The 19,924-nt window shown below is 34.2% G+C and overlaps 3 protein-coding genes across 4 annotated transcripts; 2 read left to right on the top strand and 1 right to left on the bottom strand.

Annotated features, from left to right (window-relative positions):
- Window positions 1-855: 855 nt before the first annotated feature.
- On the bottom strand, window positions 856-5,968 carry LOC125603328 (protein FAM135B-like). 2 transcript variants are annotated; one of them, XM_048774423.1, is made up of 15 exons: window positions 5,623-5,968; window positions 4,975-5,265; window positions 4,816-4,901; window positions 4,594-4,739; window positions 4,248-4,501; window positions 3,774-3,831; window positions 3,456-3,677; window positions 3,234-3,367; window positions 2,974-3,160; window positions 2,844-2,903; window positions 2,511-2,759; window positions 2,179-2,437; window positions 1,891-2,096; window positions 1,758-1,808; window positions 856-1,323 (listed from the first exon to the last, which is right to left on the bottom strand). In XM_048774423.1, exons 2-15 carry the CDS (start codon window positions 5,151-5,153, stop codon window positions 1,021-1,023), a joined length of 2,394 nt encoding a protein of 797 aa, XP_048630380.1. In that variant the 5' UTR covers window positions 5,154-5,265; window positions 5,623-5,968; the 3' UTR covers window positions 856-1,020. The 2 variants fall into 2 exon arrangements, with proteins under 2 accessions (XP_048630380.1, XP_048630381.1); XM_048774424.1 differs by having other exon boundaries at window positions 3,774-3,828.
- Window positions 5,969-9,790: 3,822 nt separating this feature from the next.
- Window positions 9,791-10,725, top strand: LOC106362860. The gene is made up of 3 exons (XM_013802695.1): window positions 9,791-9,803; window positions 9,917-10,355; window positions 10,422-10,725. Exons 1-3 carry the CDS (start codon window positions 9,791-9,793, stop codon window positions 10,723-10,725), a joined length of 756 nt encoding a protein of 251 aa, XP_013658149.1.
- A 6,194-nt stretch (window positions 10,726-16,919) lies between these two features.
- On the top strand, window positions 16,920-19,586 carry LOC125603327. Its single transcript, XM_048774422.1, has 4 exons — window positions 16,920-16,935; window positions 19,092-19,288; window positions 19,358-19,474; window positions 19,557-19,586. Exons 1-4 carry the CDS (start codon window positions 16,920-16,922, stop codon window positions 19,584-19,586), a joined length of 360 nt encoding a protein of 119 aa, XP_048630379.1.
- The last annotated feature ends 338 nt before the right edge of the window (window positions 19,587-19,924 follow it).

Raw genomic sequence — 19,924 nt, 5'->3', positions numbered from 1 at the left:
TATCAACATTAGATATACAAAACAAAATAAATTAGACAATTTGTGAATTTGTACCAAGATTATTGCTTAATTTAATAGATTTAGACTAATATAAATCGATTTAACCAATTTAAACAGATTTAGAAAAATTTAAACCGATTTGAGTCATATAAATCTTTTTTTTTAAAAGTCGTTTTGGCTTAGACCCAATTGCGGCCTAAACCGATTTTTAGAGCCATTGGGAAGAGTAAGGAGTACCTGGGGTGACGACAGGAGAATTATATTTCTGAAATTTTTCAACATCTTTTGCTAAAAAGAATTTAAAACCAAATATTAGAACAGAACAACAAAAACTGAGCCTGTGAAGAAAAGTTAAGATCTTTGTGTCTACCTTGCAGAGTTTGTAAAAGAAAGTCTGTCGGAGATCAGGATCATCAGTGAGTGTAAGCTGATGAATAACCTGTGTACTCTTTAACTTCTTTAAGAGCTAAAGTCCCGAGTTAAACAAAGAGTTTGTACTGTACAGGTAACCCAAGTGAGAACCCGAAAGCGATAGATATGTGTGTAGATACTTCCTGAATGGTTCCATCAAACCATCTGAAACAGCAAAAAAAAACGAAGGTGAAACAAAACCAAAAGATGAATCACTCAAAATCAACACGATTTTCTAAGAATATTTACAGCGATTGCTGTTCTGATGATGACGTTGCCAATAGAATGCCCAACAAAACTCAGCTTACCAAGATTTTATGATGTTTACGTATGAAACTCAATATCTCATCCCATCAAACCATTTAAACCCAACATTTAGCTTTTCTTGTGTTGAGTCCCTTAGTAAATTTCTCAGAGGTTAAGAGATGGTGAGTTCAAGTCATGAGTGTGCAAAATTGTTTTTATAAATTATCACATTTGTAATAAATTAATACGGTCGATTTTTCTCTTTGCGGCCTTGTAAAATTCTGCACCGGCACTGAGCTAATATACAACAGTTTATAGTCCCACCAAAATTTGTACAAAATTCAACATCCTGTTCTGGAAAAATCAGCGGAACAGATCTTGAAATGACCACATTATGAATCTTGCAAAGATATCAGACTCCAAGAACTCTATATGGGCAGCACGTCCGATGAACGAGTTCAGGTTACGTCCATACACAGTCATGTCGAAGTTAACATCGCAGCGCATGAAAACCCTTTGCTGATGCGGCGCTTCAGGGGCTGGTCCACGTAACTGGTCCATACAATTATTCAGCATTTCCAGGAATGCGATTCCCCTTTTTGTACTGTCGAATGAAGCTGGTTGGCACGATTCAATTCTTGCTGAGTGATATGGAACATAACCATCCTGCATTGTATAACAGTCACATAACAAAAGATGTTTCATTATCTTCACAACTCTCAAACTTCTTCACACAATCAACCTTAAAGAGAGAGGGAAGAGCAATGTTCAAGAAATAGGTAGGCGTTAACGATTTATTATATTTACATTTAAATAAACTATTTTACTTTTTGGATTTAATTATAAAGTTATTTTGATGAATTATAAAGCGAAAGAAAAATTTGTGAATTAGTACCAAAATTATAGCTTAATTTAATAGATTTATACTAGTTTAGATAGATTTATACCAATTTTAAACAATTTAAGACATTTTTAACCAATTTGAGTCCTATAAATTAGATTCTTCAAAAAAACTCAGATTTTTTATAAAATCATTTCGACTAAGACCAAGTTGCTGCCTAGACCGATTCTTTAGAACCATGGGGAAGAGTAAGTAGTACCTGGGGTGAGGACAGGAGAATTATATTTTTGAAATGTTCCAACGTCTTTTGCTGAAAAGGATTCAAAACCAAATATTAGAACAGAACAACAAAAACTGAACCTGTGAAGAAAAGTTGAGATGTTTGTCTCTACCTTGCAGAGTTTGTAAAAGAAAGTCTGCCGGAGATCAGGATCATCAGTGAGTGTAAGCTGATGAATAACCTGTGTACTCTTCAACTTCTTTAAGAGCCAAAGTCCTGAGTTAAACAAAGAGTTTGTACTGTACAGATAACCCAAGTGTGGACCCGAAAGCGATAGGTACGTATGTAGATACTTCCTGAATGGTTCCATCAAACCATCTGAAACATCAAAAAAAAAAGATGAAACAAAACTAAAAAGATGAATCACTCAACATCAACGAGATTTCTAAAGGACATTTACCAGAGATTGCTGTTCTGATGATGACGTTACCAATAGAATGCCCAACAAAACTCAACTTGATGCTTTTCAAATGTCCTTGTCTCGCATACCTATCCTTCTTCCTCTTGAGGAAAGAAACAACCTCTTGCGCCAGCCTTTGTCCCATTTCTCTGAAATCGCCATGTGTTTTCTCCTCATTTGCCTCGGACATGAGAAACTCTATCTTCGGATCTATCATAAGCCACTGGTTCCGAACAAGCCTCAAGTCCAAGTGATGCCCCTATTATAGCAAATATGAACAAAAACTTTATCAATAGAGTGATAAACAGATGCTAATAGCTTAAGATACTTGCCTGGAAACCATGAACGAAAACAACTATCTTTAGCTCACGAGCGCTTTTCTGAGAGCTAGTAGCTTTTGTTTTCTCCCCTTCATCATTGACTGCGTTGAGCAAGCCAGAATCGAGCATATCCACGTGTCTCAAGTAAGAATTATCACTTAAAGTGCGTCTTGGTGCATTCAAGACACGTTCGATTATAATAATAGGAACTCTCATAGGATCCCCAAGTATATGCATGTCTTGTATTGACCGGTTGTTAATCTGCACCACACAAGAAAAAATGCATTGACACATCAAAATCAACAGCTTGTGATGCCAAGATGGGACAGAGAGCACAGAACAAACCCTCATTTGCGCGATGCTTCGACGGTGAAGTTCAGCACGGTTAGCTGCAAGTTGTGCAGGCTGCATCAGAGCAAAACTTGTATGAGCCAACAAAAAATTGACAAAATAGAGACAGAACACTAAAACTCACATCAGTCAACTTCAAGACACTTGAGGCTCGTTTGTGTGCACTGTGGTTTATGATATCACTCATTCCACTGTTTATAAAATGATGTGGCATTTCAACCTTAGAGTACACCATCCATATCGACCATTCAGCTCTTCGATCTTTTCTCCAAATATCACGAAGATACTCCAATATTTTTGTGTTATTATCCCTATAAAAGCCAAGAATGTTGATCTTAGCTTTTAGAGAACAATCATAAATCATTTAAGTCCAAAAGAAATTACCGGTGAAATCCAAGAAACGTGTTCCAAAGATAATGAAGCTGAGTGCCAAGTAAGTGGAATAAACGAGTTAGATGATCCTTGGAGAGTTCATGAAGCCAGTCATCATTTGCTACATCAAATGTAATATGCAGCTTCTGTACCAAAGAATGGAAAATTTTAAAATAAGAAGAAAAATATAGTCAGATAAAAAAACTAGTTAGCATCAAAAATAAAAGCAAGGACCTCAAGAGGACTGTTTTGTTCCTTGCCTTGTCCTGAACCAGCAACTGGTAACTGAGATAAGGGAACACTGTTCATATCTGATACAAATTCAGACAAATCAATTGATTTTCCAATTGCCTCGCTAAGTCTTGTCATTTCCTCGAGTAGAATGTCGCGTGCTCCAAGTAATGCTTTAACGAATAACACCATTTTCTTGTCAGCAGAAGCAAGCAGACCAAGTGCCTAGTCAATTAACAAAAGTGTTTACAAACAATCAATAAGAGGTTTAAATCTAGACAAAACAAAAGACTGAAACAGTAATGAATCATAAGGACATACTTTCTTGAAAGATTGAGCACTGCTGCCACTGACACTTTTACTGTTACTTACCACTCTGCTTCAAAACACGTTGAGATTGAGATATCAAATAACTAGAAATATAAAGTTATGTAGAACACAAACATTTTTAGGTTTTGGGATAAAATTTCGGAACACTTTTGGATTTAAAGTATATTAGGTTTTTCAGGTTTTAAAATAGTTTTAAAATTTTCAATACATTTGGGGTTTTTAGTATATTTTCGGGTAAATTTAAGGATGGTTGACCAAAACATCATTTTGGTCAAAGTTGATTTAGGTTTGAATTTGATATTTAGATAAATTATTTGAAATAAAATGTTAGTTTAAGATGAAATCATCACGATAACAAAGTTGAGGTAGGAAAAAACACGAAGGAAATTGTTTGAGGTTGGAACTGAACATTTTCCCGATATTAAGTTATGTAAAATGCAAAAAAAAAAATCTTTTTTGACAAACCTTGATAGACTTGGAGGTCGTCTATAAGCAGCAGATTTCAACACACTGATGTGGACACTCACATCAACAAGCACCGCATGGAGTGTATCAAAATGCACAGGACAGTATGAATGCAAGCCTGTAAGAGCCTTAGGTGGAATACGAAACTCATGAATCGCAGCAGGCAAAGCTTCTAATTGCTTCGTTGATGCATTATCCATAGCTGGGGCATACATGAGCTCAAATTTCAATATAGCAGCAGATGTAGCCGACCCCTGCGTTCCAAAGATTCATCTCACAACTTCATATAACAAAACATAACTTTCGAAGTTGTTAGGGTGCGTAATGAGTAGGTAGAGATTGTTACGTCGTATCTTTGTAGTGGCAAAGTGAATGAAATCATCATACACAGACGAACGTCCTGCCTTGCGTATTTGATTTGGAAAGGCTGTGTGAAGAAACTATTATCTTTATCATCTATCCTCCACACTCCATTAGAGCCTGATTCCAGAGCTGTAACAAAACCAATCCTCTCTGTCTAAACTATACTCAAAAAGAGACAAGATCACAAGAAAGCTATATAAAGTACCTTCATACTGAACGACTCGTGAAGGAATACCACGAGTAGTGTTATCACCATCTTCCCATCTCATGGTGATTTTTATTTGATACCATCTAATAAAAATAAATGAATTAGAACTCTTTTTCTAGAAAAAATGTTGAGTTAAGGCAAAGAAATGTCACATACCCTTGTTGGAAAAGATCAAGGTTATGAAACCTGTGGATATAAATGGCAACTTCTTGAACCGTGTCAACCATTAGTACTGGCTTAACCCTATTATCTATGTAAGGTTTAGCGTCAAGTGTCTTTGCTCGCCTACTTCTTCTTCTGCTCAATCCAAATAGCCATCCAAGATGGCGTAACATATGTGAAATATAAAAACGCACATCACTTTTTCTAAAATCTTGGAATGTGGGTGTTTCTCAAGACCATCCAACGATTTTGAATCAGCTCTTTGAGCTACTCAGAGACAAGGACCTGCAACAAAAAGTATTTATTCAGAATCATTTCCCCAATTCTCAGTTCAGTTATTCGAAATAAATGTGATCATCTTATATAAAAAGCAAACAAGGTAACATCTTCAGGAAAAGAAGTTCTCTAACAAGTTTTGGTTTCATTTAATATAGTCTTCATCTAAGCTAGTGGATATTGCAACGAACAAAACCATACCAATAATACCAAATCTGTGCATAAAAGAAAAAACATTTTTTGTAAATAAAATCAATATCAGAGAGAACCCAAAAAAAAACTAATAAAGACGGAAACTTGATCGAGACCCATCATTTGTCAGAGCTTATATAACATCTTAACGCAATCACAGAGAAGAAACAGAACCTCTAAGTCTTCTCAGATCAAGATCTCACGATTTGCTACGTCTCTGTTTTCATTGTGTATTCAGCTTATGGGGGAGAAATGGAGAAAAGGATCTGGGAAAGCTACAAACGATAGTACAGGAACAACATTTTGTTCGAGCAATTTGAGGATTTTAATTATTTCTTTTTAAAAGCTGTGGTCGGATCTTTTTGATTAAAGTTGTCGGGTAAGAAGGATGAATGTTCAATTGTTCATACGAGAGACCATCATCGCGATCCACGCCGTGTCCTTCTTTTCGATTCGTACAGTGAAGATTCTGACCCGGTATGTTTCGGGTTACTTGACTATTTAGGTGTGGGCTTTGGTTTATCTTAATGGGCTGTTAAATATTATGGGATCTGGCACGTTAAATTTCGGATTCCTTCACCAAGTTAGTTTTGTTAGGCTTCGTGGCCGACAAAGTTATGGCCTAACCATGTGGGTCGAATTCGAAACCTAACTCTTTAAATTCAAGATTTAGGTGCGCTGCTTCTGGTTTCGGTTCAGATTAGATCTTTTAAATTCTGGATATGTTGATAGGTTTTTTTCTTTCTAAATAACTTGGGGAGTCATGCCCAACCGACTAATCCAACGGATATTTTGATACGTTTTACTCGAGTATCCATAATTATTTGCAAATAAAAATAAACAATTAAACTATATACGACGAGTATTTTGATAGGTTTTACTCGAGTATTTTTTAATTTTTGTGGTCAGGATTTGTATGGTTCGGTTTTTATTCAAATATTCGTTAGTTTATTTTTTTTATTTGCAAATAACTATGGATACAGTTCAGTTATTGTATCTAAATTATTCAAAATATCCAAACTACAAAAATAACAAGATATTAATTAATATATTCCAGTTTATAATTATAATATATGATACTTAAATTATTACAAATATTAATATAACTAATAGTTTTTTAATATATATTTATTTTTATTTTTTTGAATATATTTTTATATTTTGGATAATCATTTGATTCTTATGTCAGATCGAGTTTAATACCAAAATTTTAGGTATAGCAGTTTGGGGCTATGTATTTATATCAGTTTCCTTTTGATTCTTTGGGTCTGGATATTTTGTTGACACTTATCTAAGAAAATAGCAAGGCCGTTTGCTTTTGTTATTTAAATACTATAGTTATGCGTAAAAGGTTTATTTGAACATTTAGTTTATAAATCAAGAACTTGGAAATTCTGTGATTTAACTACAGCTGAACATGTGATTTTCCATTGACATGTGATTTTTCCATTCAACGACTAAACAAAGCATAAAACATCGGATGTCCAAAAAAAAAAGCATAAGACATCGTAGGATTAGGTATTTACAAGACTTTACACCGAAAAAAAACTAACAAATTCACTCATGTTTATTTTTTGTGTTTGCCCTATCTGCACAAAAATCAAGATGTCTTTAGAACTATCATAAGATGTCGATAACATTCTTAGGAAAATATTGAAGAAAATAAAGCGTGAAGTTTTAAAATTGGTATATCGGCCTTTTTATCGGCTTTGCCAAGTCGATAAACCCTCGTTTGATACTGGCATTTTTTGACGGCATCTTCAAAGCCAAAAATTAGATGTACCCATGTCCAAACTAAAAAAAAAAAATTCTGTTTTATCCTCAAAGTATCTATGAAATCAATATGTAATAGTATATATTAAATTGTGCATATATGGACCATTGTAGATTCCTTCACAATTGTAGGCTAACGCATAAACCCATTGAAGAACAAAGTTGTTAGAAAGAGACACATCTTTTTGTAAAGCTAAATGGAGAAGATCGTTAGCATCACGAGTGGCATCTTCATTTATTTATTGAGCTTTGTTTAGCAATACAAAGTCTTAATGTTCTTTTCAAACTCAGAATCTAAACATCATGATTATTATTGAACCCTGAATATTTGATATCTTGGATAGAAAGACATTGTATCATTGTATCATTTTTTGTAAAATGTTAAATTTTTTTATACTAATGTTTATTTATAACAAAAGATTACTTGAAAAATAAGTAGCAGACTTCTTATTCTGAACTCTATGGCTGAGCCATGCTCTTGTTACTTTTCTAGCAGTATTTAATAGCAAACCTTTTGTAAAAAAAAAGTAGCAAAAAGAACAAATAAACTGCTAAAAACCACAAATGAAATCTATGATTATCGTAAAACTCCTATATCGTAAATTGCAATATCATAAGCTATCCGCGTGATCATTTGCAAAAGAATGGAACAAACATGCATTAAATTTGTCGCAAGTTACTGATATATCCAAGAGAAGCTCTCAGATAGTTAAAACAAATTAACGACGCCTACAGCTTCTTCATTGACATACTGCACCTTCGATCCATAAAATATACAGACAAGACAACCATATTCAATTATATTATAAATACCCACCGTCGATTTTATAAATTAAAAATAACTACCCGATAGTGGTTTTTTAGTAGAGAAATTGGCAAATATAACCATGAAAAAAAATTAATTAGGCAAATAACCACAGCAACTAAATGGCTAGGATACACAATATATATTATGTATTAATTGCAATTATAACCTTATGTATAAGCATATGTAGTGGCTTTGTTTTTTCTTTATTTTCTTTTTATTTTGTTGTAAGATGTTTTCCCTCTAATCTTATTTATTTTCTAGCTTCTTTAAAAACAATTATTCAGATTTATAAAATACTCTCAGAAATATATATATATATATATTTCTATTTATGATGTGTTTCGAAAATTTTAAAACATATATATATATATATATATTATAACATTTGATATATCATGTTAGAGTATATAGATTAAATAATTTTATATGAATTGATTTGTCTAGAGTCTTAACTCTCCTTGAACAACTAATATGTAATTGGTTATAAAATATTGTAAGTACTAAATACTATTCTATTTTAGTAACACAATATAATTTTTTTATAGTACTTTTTCTATTACATATTTCTCCACTTTTTTCTTCTCTTTGTTCCTTTTTATTTTTCTCATTCTTCTTGTCCTTCTTTTTTCCCTCTTTTCTTCCTCATCTTTCTCTATGTTTTTGTTTCGTTTACGGTGATAATGGAAAATTATAATATGTTTTGGTCTTTATTTTGTTCCATGCGTTGAGTGTTTTTATTTTGCTTGGGTTAATTATTGTAGTTAGTAAGACAATTATGTTTACTTATATGCTATTTGTAAAAATTGATTATTCTATACTATTTGTCAAACACATATATTATAGTATAGTTTTATGATTTATATTATGATAATTATTTTCTTGTGTCAACTTCCCAATTGCTCGAATCTATCTTTTACGCGGTGAATAAAGATTGCTCCGGTAAGCAAAGAGAATTTCTAAAACAAAACGTCGAAAATATGAAATTATAAAAAAAATGTGTGAATATAATAGTATAGTAAAATTTAGACAATGCATTTGCCAAACTTTCACACGCAGAAAATGAGAGAGTGATATTTTCATGCCAAATTATCACCTCAAACTTCCTACTTTATTACATAGTTATTTGTCTAATATTTTTCTCAATATAATTATCCTACCAATTCATTCTTATTAGTATGAGAACTTTGGATTTTAAAGCAAAATTGACTCAAAGGCACCCTAACTATACTCCATCATGTGATCACGTGGATATGAATCTATTGTTTACAACTCATTCAAATATCTAGAAAGAAGTTCATCCATGAAATGAATTTCTTATTAGATATTAGTCTAGATTTTTTATATCCCCGAAATACCCCAAATTAATTAAAACATCTTTAGAAAAATATTAAGTTGAGTTGACCTTCTCAAATCTGCAACCAACAACCTAAACCACTTCACTGGAAAGTCCACCACCGCGTCAGCAAACCAGCACTATTACATCCAGTCATCTATCTGAAATGGCCAGCCGTCAAAAGAACAAACTGATGAAGGCGAAGTGGAACACCACCGAGGGAAACACCAGAGAGGAACCGGAGCAGAAGACCACTACAGCTCACACCACGACATGAGCAAGGAGGAACAAATACATATACATTTATATATATAGAACTTTTCTTATTTTTAATCAAAAGTTGAAAAGTTAGACAAAGTTTTATAAATTTCCACATATTTCAGATAAAATATAATATGTTCCCGCAAATCTATTTTTATGGCTAGTGAATGACTCGCCAAGGTTCTCAAAGACTGTGAGGAGTATGTTTCAGATGAAAGCAGAACTTCATACCTATTTTCGATGTAGTGTTCGAGATGGATGCACAGCTTTGTTTTGATATGATTATTGGACAGAGTTGGGTCCTTTACACCTCCTTTCTGGTCCATCAGGCCCCCGTGATCTTAGGATTCCGCTTGATGCTACTGTATCTCAAGCAGTAACCAACGACCACTGGAATCTCCCTTCGGCTCGCTCTGAGTATGCAATCACTCTTCAGATTATTCTCTCTACCTTGCCGGTTCCATCTGCAACCTATGGCTGCGATACATACTTGTGGAGAACGAGTTCTGGCGCTTTTGGAAACTCATTCTCATCTAAGGTAACTTGGGAGAGGATGCGTGTTCCAATTCCCCTAGTTCAGTGGCATTCAGTGGCATGGTTCAGAGAGGAAATTACTCGCTGTTCGTTTATCGCTTGGACAGCCTTCCTTCGTAGGCTCCCAACGCGTGATCGGTTGATATCTTGGGGTTTGAATATCCAACCAGGTTGTGTTCTCTGCTCTGTAGCTGATGAGTCTATTAGCCATTTTTTCTTTGATTGTCCCTTTGCGGTTGCTACTTAGACTCGTTTTTGTGGCAGGTTTTTGGCGACTCCTCCGGCTACACTTGATGCGGTCGTGGTCCTTTGCCAGCACTTCCCTGGTCCTCATGCCCGGCGAGCGGTTGCGGTGATGAAGCTCCTAAATCAAGTCATCATTTACAACATCTGGCGCGAGCGTAATGCCAGGGTTTTTACCGGTGTGTCTTCAACTCAAGAGGCTGTGTTCCGAGTGGTGGATCGTACTGTGCGAGATAGACTTCTGGCTCTTTCAAGACCCACTGTCTCTGCTCCTCCCCCATCTTTGCTTGAGTTGTACTTTTGGTTTATCTCCCCATATAGTTAATGCTATTCTCCTTTTATTGCTCTCTTATTGCTCCTTTCCTTGCTCTTTTTCCTTCTTTGTAATAAGTTGTGTTTACACAACATTGTAAACTCTTAAAAATGGTATAAATTTTAACATTTAGACCCAAAAAAAATATATAATATGTTTATTATTTTGTTTACTTTAAATTAAAACTTTTTAATTTTTTTTGTTTAGAATTACTTATTGATTTAATTTTAGTCCAAATTAATATAAACAGTATAAATCATATGAATTAAATCTATTAATAAATAATAATATAAATTATTTAATGTTTTAACAAGAATTATAATAATAAAATATATGTTTTTGTTTATATATATGTGAATAATTATTAAATGACATTTAAAACTAAAATACAATAGAAGGAGTCATATCTATCATTTGTCATACTTTTAATGGATAGTTAAAAAAAATTAGACCAAGTTTTATAAATTATTCCATATTTCAGATAAATGGATAATCAGTTTTTTTCTTTTTCGAATTATTTAGGGGGGTGTATTCAACTGAGAGTTTTAGGTGATTTGTATTAAAATGACAAATCTACTGTTATTCAAAAATAAATTTTAAAAACTCATTTAAAATTCATTGTTATTGAACTTAACATTTCGTAGAGTACTCTAAAATCCACTATTATTGAAAATATTTTAAGTTGTGGAGTCTTAAAGTTTTCAGGTGATTTTAGAGTGTTTGGGTGGAGTTTGTTAGTTACAAAAATTAAAACTCAAATCTCATGGTTTTAGGTTATATTCTAGAGTGGTTTAACAAAAATCACCTAAATCTCTGCAACTTATTGAAATCATATAAAACTCCATTAAAAGTCAAATCACCTCAAATATTATATTGACATGACAACCAAAGAAAAATAACAGGGATGCGTGTTACACATGTGTGTCCCTCGGTATCAACTTTCTCTTTGCTGATGATAGTCTTTTTTTCTGTAAGACGGAGCCCCGTAAATGTGAATAAGTAATTAAAGTAGTTATGAAATATGGACAAATACCAGCCAGTGTATCAACTTTGAGAAATCCTCCTTACTCTTTGGTAAGAGGAATGGTGAAAACGTTAGATAGCAACTAAAAGATAGACTTGTGATCCATACTGAAGGAGGAATGGGGTCCCACTTAGTGATTCCTGAAGATATTAGTAGTTCAAAGATAAATTAATGAACATAATAAATGGAAGGACGAGTAGATGGCTATTGAAAGGAGAAAAAAAGTCTTAATCAACTCTACCTTACTAACTCTTCCGACATACGTCATGTTTATCCTTTTGCTCCCGCTTGAGATATGTGAGAATCTTGCAAGCGCCATATCGCAAAATTCTAGTGGAGCTTCAATCTTCCTAAGAGGAGAATTCACTAGGAAAATGGAAAAAGCTATGTTTACCAAGAGAAGAGGGTGGGATTGGTTTCTGAATGATTTACGAGTTCAACATGGATTTATTGGCAAGCAATTTTGGAGATTAGTTCAGTACCCTGACTCTCTAGTGGCGAGAGTTTTGAGAGGGGGATATTACAGAATGAGTTCGCTTTTGCGAATAAATTCAGTACACAACCCATCATATGTGTGGACTAGTATTTCAGCGTCACAAAAACTATTGCTTTTGGGAATTAGACAGAAAATTCATTTTGGATATGAGGTAAAGGTGTGAGAAAACCCTTGGATTTCTACTATACTGGCTAGGCCGGCTCGATCGTCTGCCCATGTTTTGCACCTAAACATGAGAGTCAGTGACTTTATTATTGGAGCCTCAAGGGAATGGGATGTTGGATTATTAGAGAACTATGTAGCCCCTGATGATATACCTCTTATAAGAAATTTAGCCATAAGCTCTACTCATCTACGTGATTCTTTCTGCTGGAACTTTACAAAGAATGGTTAGTACACGGTTAAATTTGGATATTGGGTAGCTCGGAACCTAATGAGAGCTGATGAAGAAATGGAGGTCCAGGAGCCCAGTATAGCCAAACTTTAAATCTTTGTTTGGAAAGTAAAAACACCTCAAAAGATAATGTCATAAGAATCTTATGTGGCAACTCCTAACAGGACATGTGGTTGTAACGAGAAATTTGACACGCCATAATATGAGATGCGATAATTATTTCTCAAGATGTAGGGAACCGGAAGAAACAATTACTCATACTATATTTGAATTTCCTCCATCCTTGCAAGTATGGTCCCTATCGACTACACCATCTAGTCCTGATATATTTCCGCTATCAAGCATTTATGCGAATATAGATTACCTCTTCCGGAGGAAGAATAGCTTCATTGAACCAGAACTGGACATGGATCCTTACCCATGGATAATCTGGTATATTTGGAAGTCTCAGAATGATAAACTTTTTAGCTAGGGGGATCGACAGGGATCCCATGAAGTTAGTTCGATATGCAGAAAGTGAGTGCCATGCCTGGTTTAATGTGAATGACTTGGTACCTCCCATTCTACTGGACCATAGTAGTGAGGAATCCCTCATATCTGTATGGTGGATGGTTCGTGGACTTCCACAGGTCAGTTCAGTGGTTGTGGCTGGGTATGGAATGATAGTCTAGGAAAGATTCAACTTACGGGATGTGAAACTTAAGAAAGCGAGAAACTGCTTTACATTTGAAAGTGGAAGCACTGCGATGGGCAATGAAGAGAATGCTACAACATTTATCTTGTCAGAGCTTTGGACATATTGCAAAGATTTGATCGCGATGATAAAAGAGCCTCTTGCTTGGTCAAGTTTTGCAACTGAATTGGAGGCAATAAAGACACTAAAGATATATTTTACGGACTTCGAAATATATCATATTCTAAGGGCACAAAATGGAATTTCGGACTCGTTAGCCAAGATTGCAAGATCTTTTTATAGAGTTCTTTACTACATTGATTGTTTTATTCTGGTCTGGGTAGACCATGCACCTCAAGTTTGAATTATATAATAGCTGTTCGTTGTTAAAAAAAGAAGATTATATCTTGAAATATGGAAAAATTTTCTTTTTATATAGAAGTTTATTTTTTCTTAGTCTAGAGGTAAAAAGAATATGTGATTTGTAAGTCGGAAGCCAAAAGCATAAGAATGACACTCTGTCTTATTTAGGAGGATCTGCTTCTAAATTAGTTATCTCTGATTATAACATTTTTATTTTTTATCATATTAAGAAGGTACTTTAGAATACATTTGGTAACAGATCGACCGTTTGCCCACTATTTTATTGATATCATTGCCACTTCAACAATTAATTGGTTATGTTTATTATTTAATTGACACATGTTAGTTTGAGCATGTTACAACTGTTTAAAACAAATTTTGATAGAACTCAAAAATTTTAATGAGTTTATCAGTGTCTAGATATAACTGTAAACTTTCGGAACTGACTAGACAATATGCATAAGTCAGCTATTTTGCCATAATATAAGTTTATGCCACGTAAATGATTATTATTTAGGGAAATTGGGCTGTATAACCTTCAAACAAATTATAATTCATTACATAGCTAAAACCCCTAACTTTCATCTATAGTACATATATTTTATGTAATAATGCTATATTACCCTTCAATTCAACCTGTGTGACCTGCTGAGAGTTATTTATCAAAAGAAATATTAAATAAATAATTTAATAAATTGTGGTTATCATTGTTCCACATCTCTTTCTCTTCTTCTTCCTCTTCTCCTCCAATCTCTGTTTTTTTTATACATACGAATACAAACCACTAGACTAAGAAATAATATGGATTTTGGGCTTGTAGAATTGAGTTTGGAGGAGAAGATGGCACCGTAGACAACAACGAGGTGACATCACAATTTCTTTTTTTTTTTTAGTTTTTTTCAATGTTGTTCATCTTGATTTTTTTCATTGTTATTTAAATTGTTATAGTATGCTGTATTGATATGGTATGATGAAGAATAATTACTCTGTACTAGTGAATGTGTGTATCACCATGTCTGTAAAAAGAGGAAGATGTGAAGAAGATGAACTCGTCGACTATACTATATGTAGTGAAAGAAAATTATAGTATAGTACGATTCTTATATTTTTGTACAATTCGCAAGTACCAAACTAAATAGTATGCTACGGTTGTTGTATTATTGTACCATCGATTGTTTGATAAATTCATTATTTATCAATTTCTTGTTTACAACTATATGTACTATACTATTTATTTTGTTCTATACTATTGGGTTTAGAGTTTATACTTGGGTTTAGGTTTAATGATTAAGATTTAGGGTTTAGTATTTGGAAGGTGGGGGTTGATGTTTGGGTTTAGTGACCGTATTATGTATGTTCCATTTGACGATTAAAAAAGGGGTTTTTTTTTGCTTACAATTTATACTATACTATGTATTTTGTTCCATTCTATTTGGGTTTATAGTCTATACTTGGGTTTAGGGTTTAGTGATTAGGATTTAGGGTTTAGTATTTGGAAGGTGGGAGTTTAGGTTTGGGTTTAGTGATAGCATTTTTGGGTTTAGTATTCAAAAGTTAGGTCTGAGTTTAGCATTGAGGAGTTTTGTTTGGATTTAGTTTAATATTACATAATATTATATACTATTTTCAGATTTTGATAATTGGGTTTAAGGTTTATATTTGGGTTTAGGGTTCAGTAATTAGGGTTTAGGGTTTAGTATTTAGATGGAAGGGGATGTTTAAAGTTTAGGGTTTATTATTTTGGAGTTGAGGTTTGGATTAAAGTTTAGTATTTACTAGGTGTGAGTGGATTTTGAATCCTATTATTTTTAGTAATATGGTATAGAAAAATTAGATGTATATTTATGTGTTAAACAAATGTGTGGTGTTGATTGAATTACGTGTGATAATTAATTGTGGGGTGTCAGATTGTTGATATTAGAGATGGCATTTTGACCGCAGCCCGCGGGCCTGGCCCGTACAAGACCCATGCGGGGCGGATTTGGGTAAAGGTAATCGAAGCCCATTTAAAAGCGGGTCTCGCGGGTAAGTGTCATGCGGGTTTGGGCTTTTGCGGTCTAGGCTCAGCGGGTCTTGCGGGGTCGACATAACCCGCGACCACTTCCTCATTTGCTGTCTTTACACCTGAAAAAAAAGAGTCAAGAGACGAAAATGGCGATCAGGGTTCTCTACAGCACGACTCCACCAACGAGCACCAGAGGAGCAGCACCACCAACCGATTCTTCTTCTCCTCGACTAAGACCACCATCAGAGCTTCTCTCCATCTTCTTTCCACCACCACTGGAGCTTCTCTCCTTCCTCGAGCTTCCACTGGAACTCTCCATCTCCTCGTCCGAAGCAAGTTGCACCGTGCAACAACAACAACAACAACATCTTCTCAAGCTCACCCCAATGAAACATCATGTTTTGCATACCCGCGGGCCAGCCCGCAATGTCCTATGTAGTAAGCGGGGCGGGTTTGGGCAGAGGTTTAAGTACCGCGGGTCACGGCGGGCTTACCCGCAAAGAACCGCCGGAGAGAGAGACCGCAGCGGGGCGGGCCAATGCGGGGCGGGTGGTACCAAATGCCATCTCTAGTTGATATCATCAGTTTCTCTCTCTATTACTGACAACTTGAACAAAAAAAGAGTATTACCGGATAGAAGTTGACATAATTGTTATGGGCTTTATTATGTCAAAATCAATGCTATACACTTAATTTTCTTTTCAAATTTGGTTATTTGGCTAATTCACCCTATTATTTATCAGGAGATGCTCAAGGTCTGAACTGAGGGGAGAAAGTTTAGAACAACTTTATCAAAGAATTTTAGTTTTAGGGTTGTAACAGTACATATATATGTATGTATATCTTATATATTTGTATGTAATTACGGAGTTCTAAATTTTACGGAAAACAAAACTAAAATATCTAAAATCAGATATTTTGGATTACGTTTCCCGCATTTACATACACATATATAATATATACATACATATATATATATATATATATATTTTTTTTTTTCTTAGAATTCCAAAACTAAATTATCTCGTTGGCCATGCTCTTAACCAGCCATGCTCTTAACCAGCCATAAAATAAGTTTGTGCCAGGCAAAGTGAAAAATCTATAGTTAATCACCACCCACCTCCTAAAAAATCTTTACTCTTTGATTGTTATAGAATTTTTGGAAGAGAAATATTTTCTCACCTCTATAATAACCATCTTGACAATTGTATATGTAAAGATCATCTACGCACCAATTTCATCATAGATATAATGGATGATGATACTGGTAAATGATATGTATGCAGATTTGAAACTCAACACAAAATATTTATAATTTTTTAAAATAGTTTTATTTTAGATCTAAATTTAAGAGAGAAAAACTTAGTAAATTTAGAATATGATATATTAAAAACTGAAATAAACACTTTTTATATTTTTAGATTGAATTAAATATATTGTTTCTTTTCTTAACTACTTTGAATTTATTTACGAATCATTTTTATAAACCAACTTTATATAAAATAAATATAATAAACATTCAATCAATCAGTATCAAAGACTTACATGAACTGAAGTTTTGTTTTTCTCAAGTCAAAGTAGTAAAGTATTATTTGAGTCGTGTTTGAACTACTCCGGTCGATAAGGTCTGGCTGATTATTTAGAAATCAGGTGACGTGACTGAAATGGGAATCCGAGAACTACTTTTGTGATATTTGTAAACCAATTTGTAATGTTTATTTCATCATTTTATGACTATTTTTTACTTTTGTTTTTAGCTTTCCAGAAAGTCGGCAGTAAAGTTTCATTAAAAATACTGTCCTTTTATAACATTAATACCGTCCATTTTGCTCAGAATATTTTAATAACAATCGAATTTTCTGCATTTACGGTAATTTTTTTGTCTCTAAAATACATTTTATAACTATATATTTCATCGGTTAGAAATTTTAATTTTATTGGGTTTCGACTATCAGAACATGATTTTCTTAGGAAAAACTGACATGCATAAAGCATAATTCAAAGTTGTTTTTCCTTGCTTAAAAGCATTGTAGGTTGATAATTTGGATCTTTTATGGGGCCAACTTTATGCCAAACTCTTTCACGTGTCTTTGAATTTGATAAACTATATCGTATTGTAAATAATATAAACCTTTCAAGTACGTATATTATAAGAGCTACTGAAATAGACATTGCACTAAAGAAAAGTAAGAATAAAATTCGTTTGGTCAATTACTTTACCATGTATTGCAATTCCAAAACTACTTTATATTGCTTTAGCGATATCGCCAAATCTCTTTCTGGTAAATATATTCTGACGTGAGATTGGTATCCCACACCTAAATTTATCTTCTTGATTTGTGTCTTCGATTCAGAGGATAATTAATGGTTTTATCATCTTATGTCTCCAAAATAAACACAACCACTTTTCAAAAAAGATCACCACCACTTGTAGTTAGTCAAGAGTTATTACCGTTGAGTCGTTGACAAATACATAGTGATAGTGTATATATATATATATATATATATATATTATATTATCAGTTATATATTATATTATCAGTTCTTTTGGTAAATAATGCTGAAAATCATAAATCTTAACTATAGTTTCAATATCTCATTTAATACCAATAGCCAAAAAATATTCATCATTTAATAATCAAAGAAACTCTTGTGGCTTTGATCTATGTAGACTTAATATACCTACAGCTCTAAAAATGACAAATACAGATAAGTAGAGAGATCAATCAACTTCAAAGACTTAATGTCTTAGAGCACCCGCAACGCGGGTTCGTGATGAATCCTAAGCGCGATAACTTAGGTAAAAGCAATTAAAAAAATAATTTTAAAATGTCGTAACCGAAGGATTGATCCTAAATTAAGGGGTTTAAGGATCAAATCCTTAATGACGTGGCAAGACGGGAGTGGTCATGGCATGGGTTGTGTTTCGTATGTGGAAAAAACATTCATTCTCTTTCTCCGTCTCGGAAAAAAAACTCTCCCGAAGGCGAAAGGCGATTCAGAGATCGTGAAACGGTGAAGGTAAATCGCGTGCTCTTAACTCAATATTTGTGGATTAGGTGTTGATGCATGTTGATTAAGTCAGTTCTAGGGTTCTATCGTGTGGTAAAAATCTATTTTAGGTTTCAAATCGAATTGGGAATTTTTTTCGATTTACGGTTTTCGTCTAGGTTTGTTATTTTCTGCATCTCGAATCGGTTCTTTGTTGTTTGAGAGTTCTATCGTATGGTTTTAATAGATATAGGGTTTGAAATTGAGTTGGGATTGACTTCTGGATTGATTTACGTTCCGTGAAGAGTTATAAATAATTTTACGGTTCGAGATTGATTGTAAATCGATTACGGGTTCGGGATAGTCGAAACCATTTGTGTTAAGCTATCCTTATAGCTAATTATGAATCTGATAACATGATTTTCCTTGCAGGTTTTGAAATGGAGGAAGAACTTCGAGATAAGAAAGCACAGAAAGAGTACTACAACATGATCGATTTTGTTGCAAATGCGCAACAGGGGATTCCCAAAATTTGCCCCTGTGGATCAATCACGAAAGAAACCGTTGATGAAGATGATACGTACGACTACCTCCCGGGAAAAAGATACTTTATCTGCAAAGACTTTGAGGTATGTACTGTAATTAATCTGGTTATTTTTATGGTTCATATTCTGACAAATGTTTATCTTTTTTTGCAGAATGATGGGCTGCATTTCAGGCAACCATGGGTTACGGCTATTCATGAAGAAGTTGAGAGGCTCAAAGAACGGTATCACGAGCAGGCGAAGCTTCTGAGAGAGTGCCAGGCACTTAAGGTGAGTGATGAGTGATCTGTTATGTCTTTAGGACTTTACTTATAGGACTATAGTTCTGTAATAACTGTATGATTATGTTCAGGACCAGGTGAGAATGCTGCAGGACGAGTGAGAATGCTGCTTATGCGTGTGGCTGAACTCGAGAGAGCCCTCTGAGGTTAGTGGATTAAATTATCCTTCATCTCTGCCTCGTGTGAAATTAGTAGGAGTTTGCATTGTAACATGAAGTGTACGGCAGCTATTCGTATGCTTGCTTATGGCTGCGCGGCGGACGCCACAGACGAATATCTCCGACTTGGTGAAAGCACAGCACTTTCGTGTTTAACTAATTTTACAGAAAGCGTAATACAATTATTTGGAGAAGAATATCTACGCAGACCCACTACAGAAGATCTTCAACGACTACTCGACATTGGAGAAATACGTGGCTTTCCTGGAATGGTTGGAAGC

This window comes from Brassica napus, unplaced genomic scaffold (genome assembly GCF_020379485.1).
Source record: "Brassica napus cultivar Da-Ae unplaced genomic scaffold, Da-Ae ScsIHWf_3155;HRSCAF=3975, whole genome shotgun sequence".
In the NCBI taxonomy this organism is placed as follows: Eukaryota; Viridiplantae; Streptophyta; class Magnoliopsida; order Brassicales; family Brassicaceae; genus Brassica; species Brassica napus.
The sequence above is the reverse complement of the archived record's forward strand: the minus strand, read 5'-3'. Positions and strand labels throughout refer to the sequence as shown.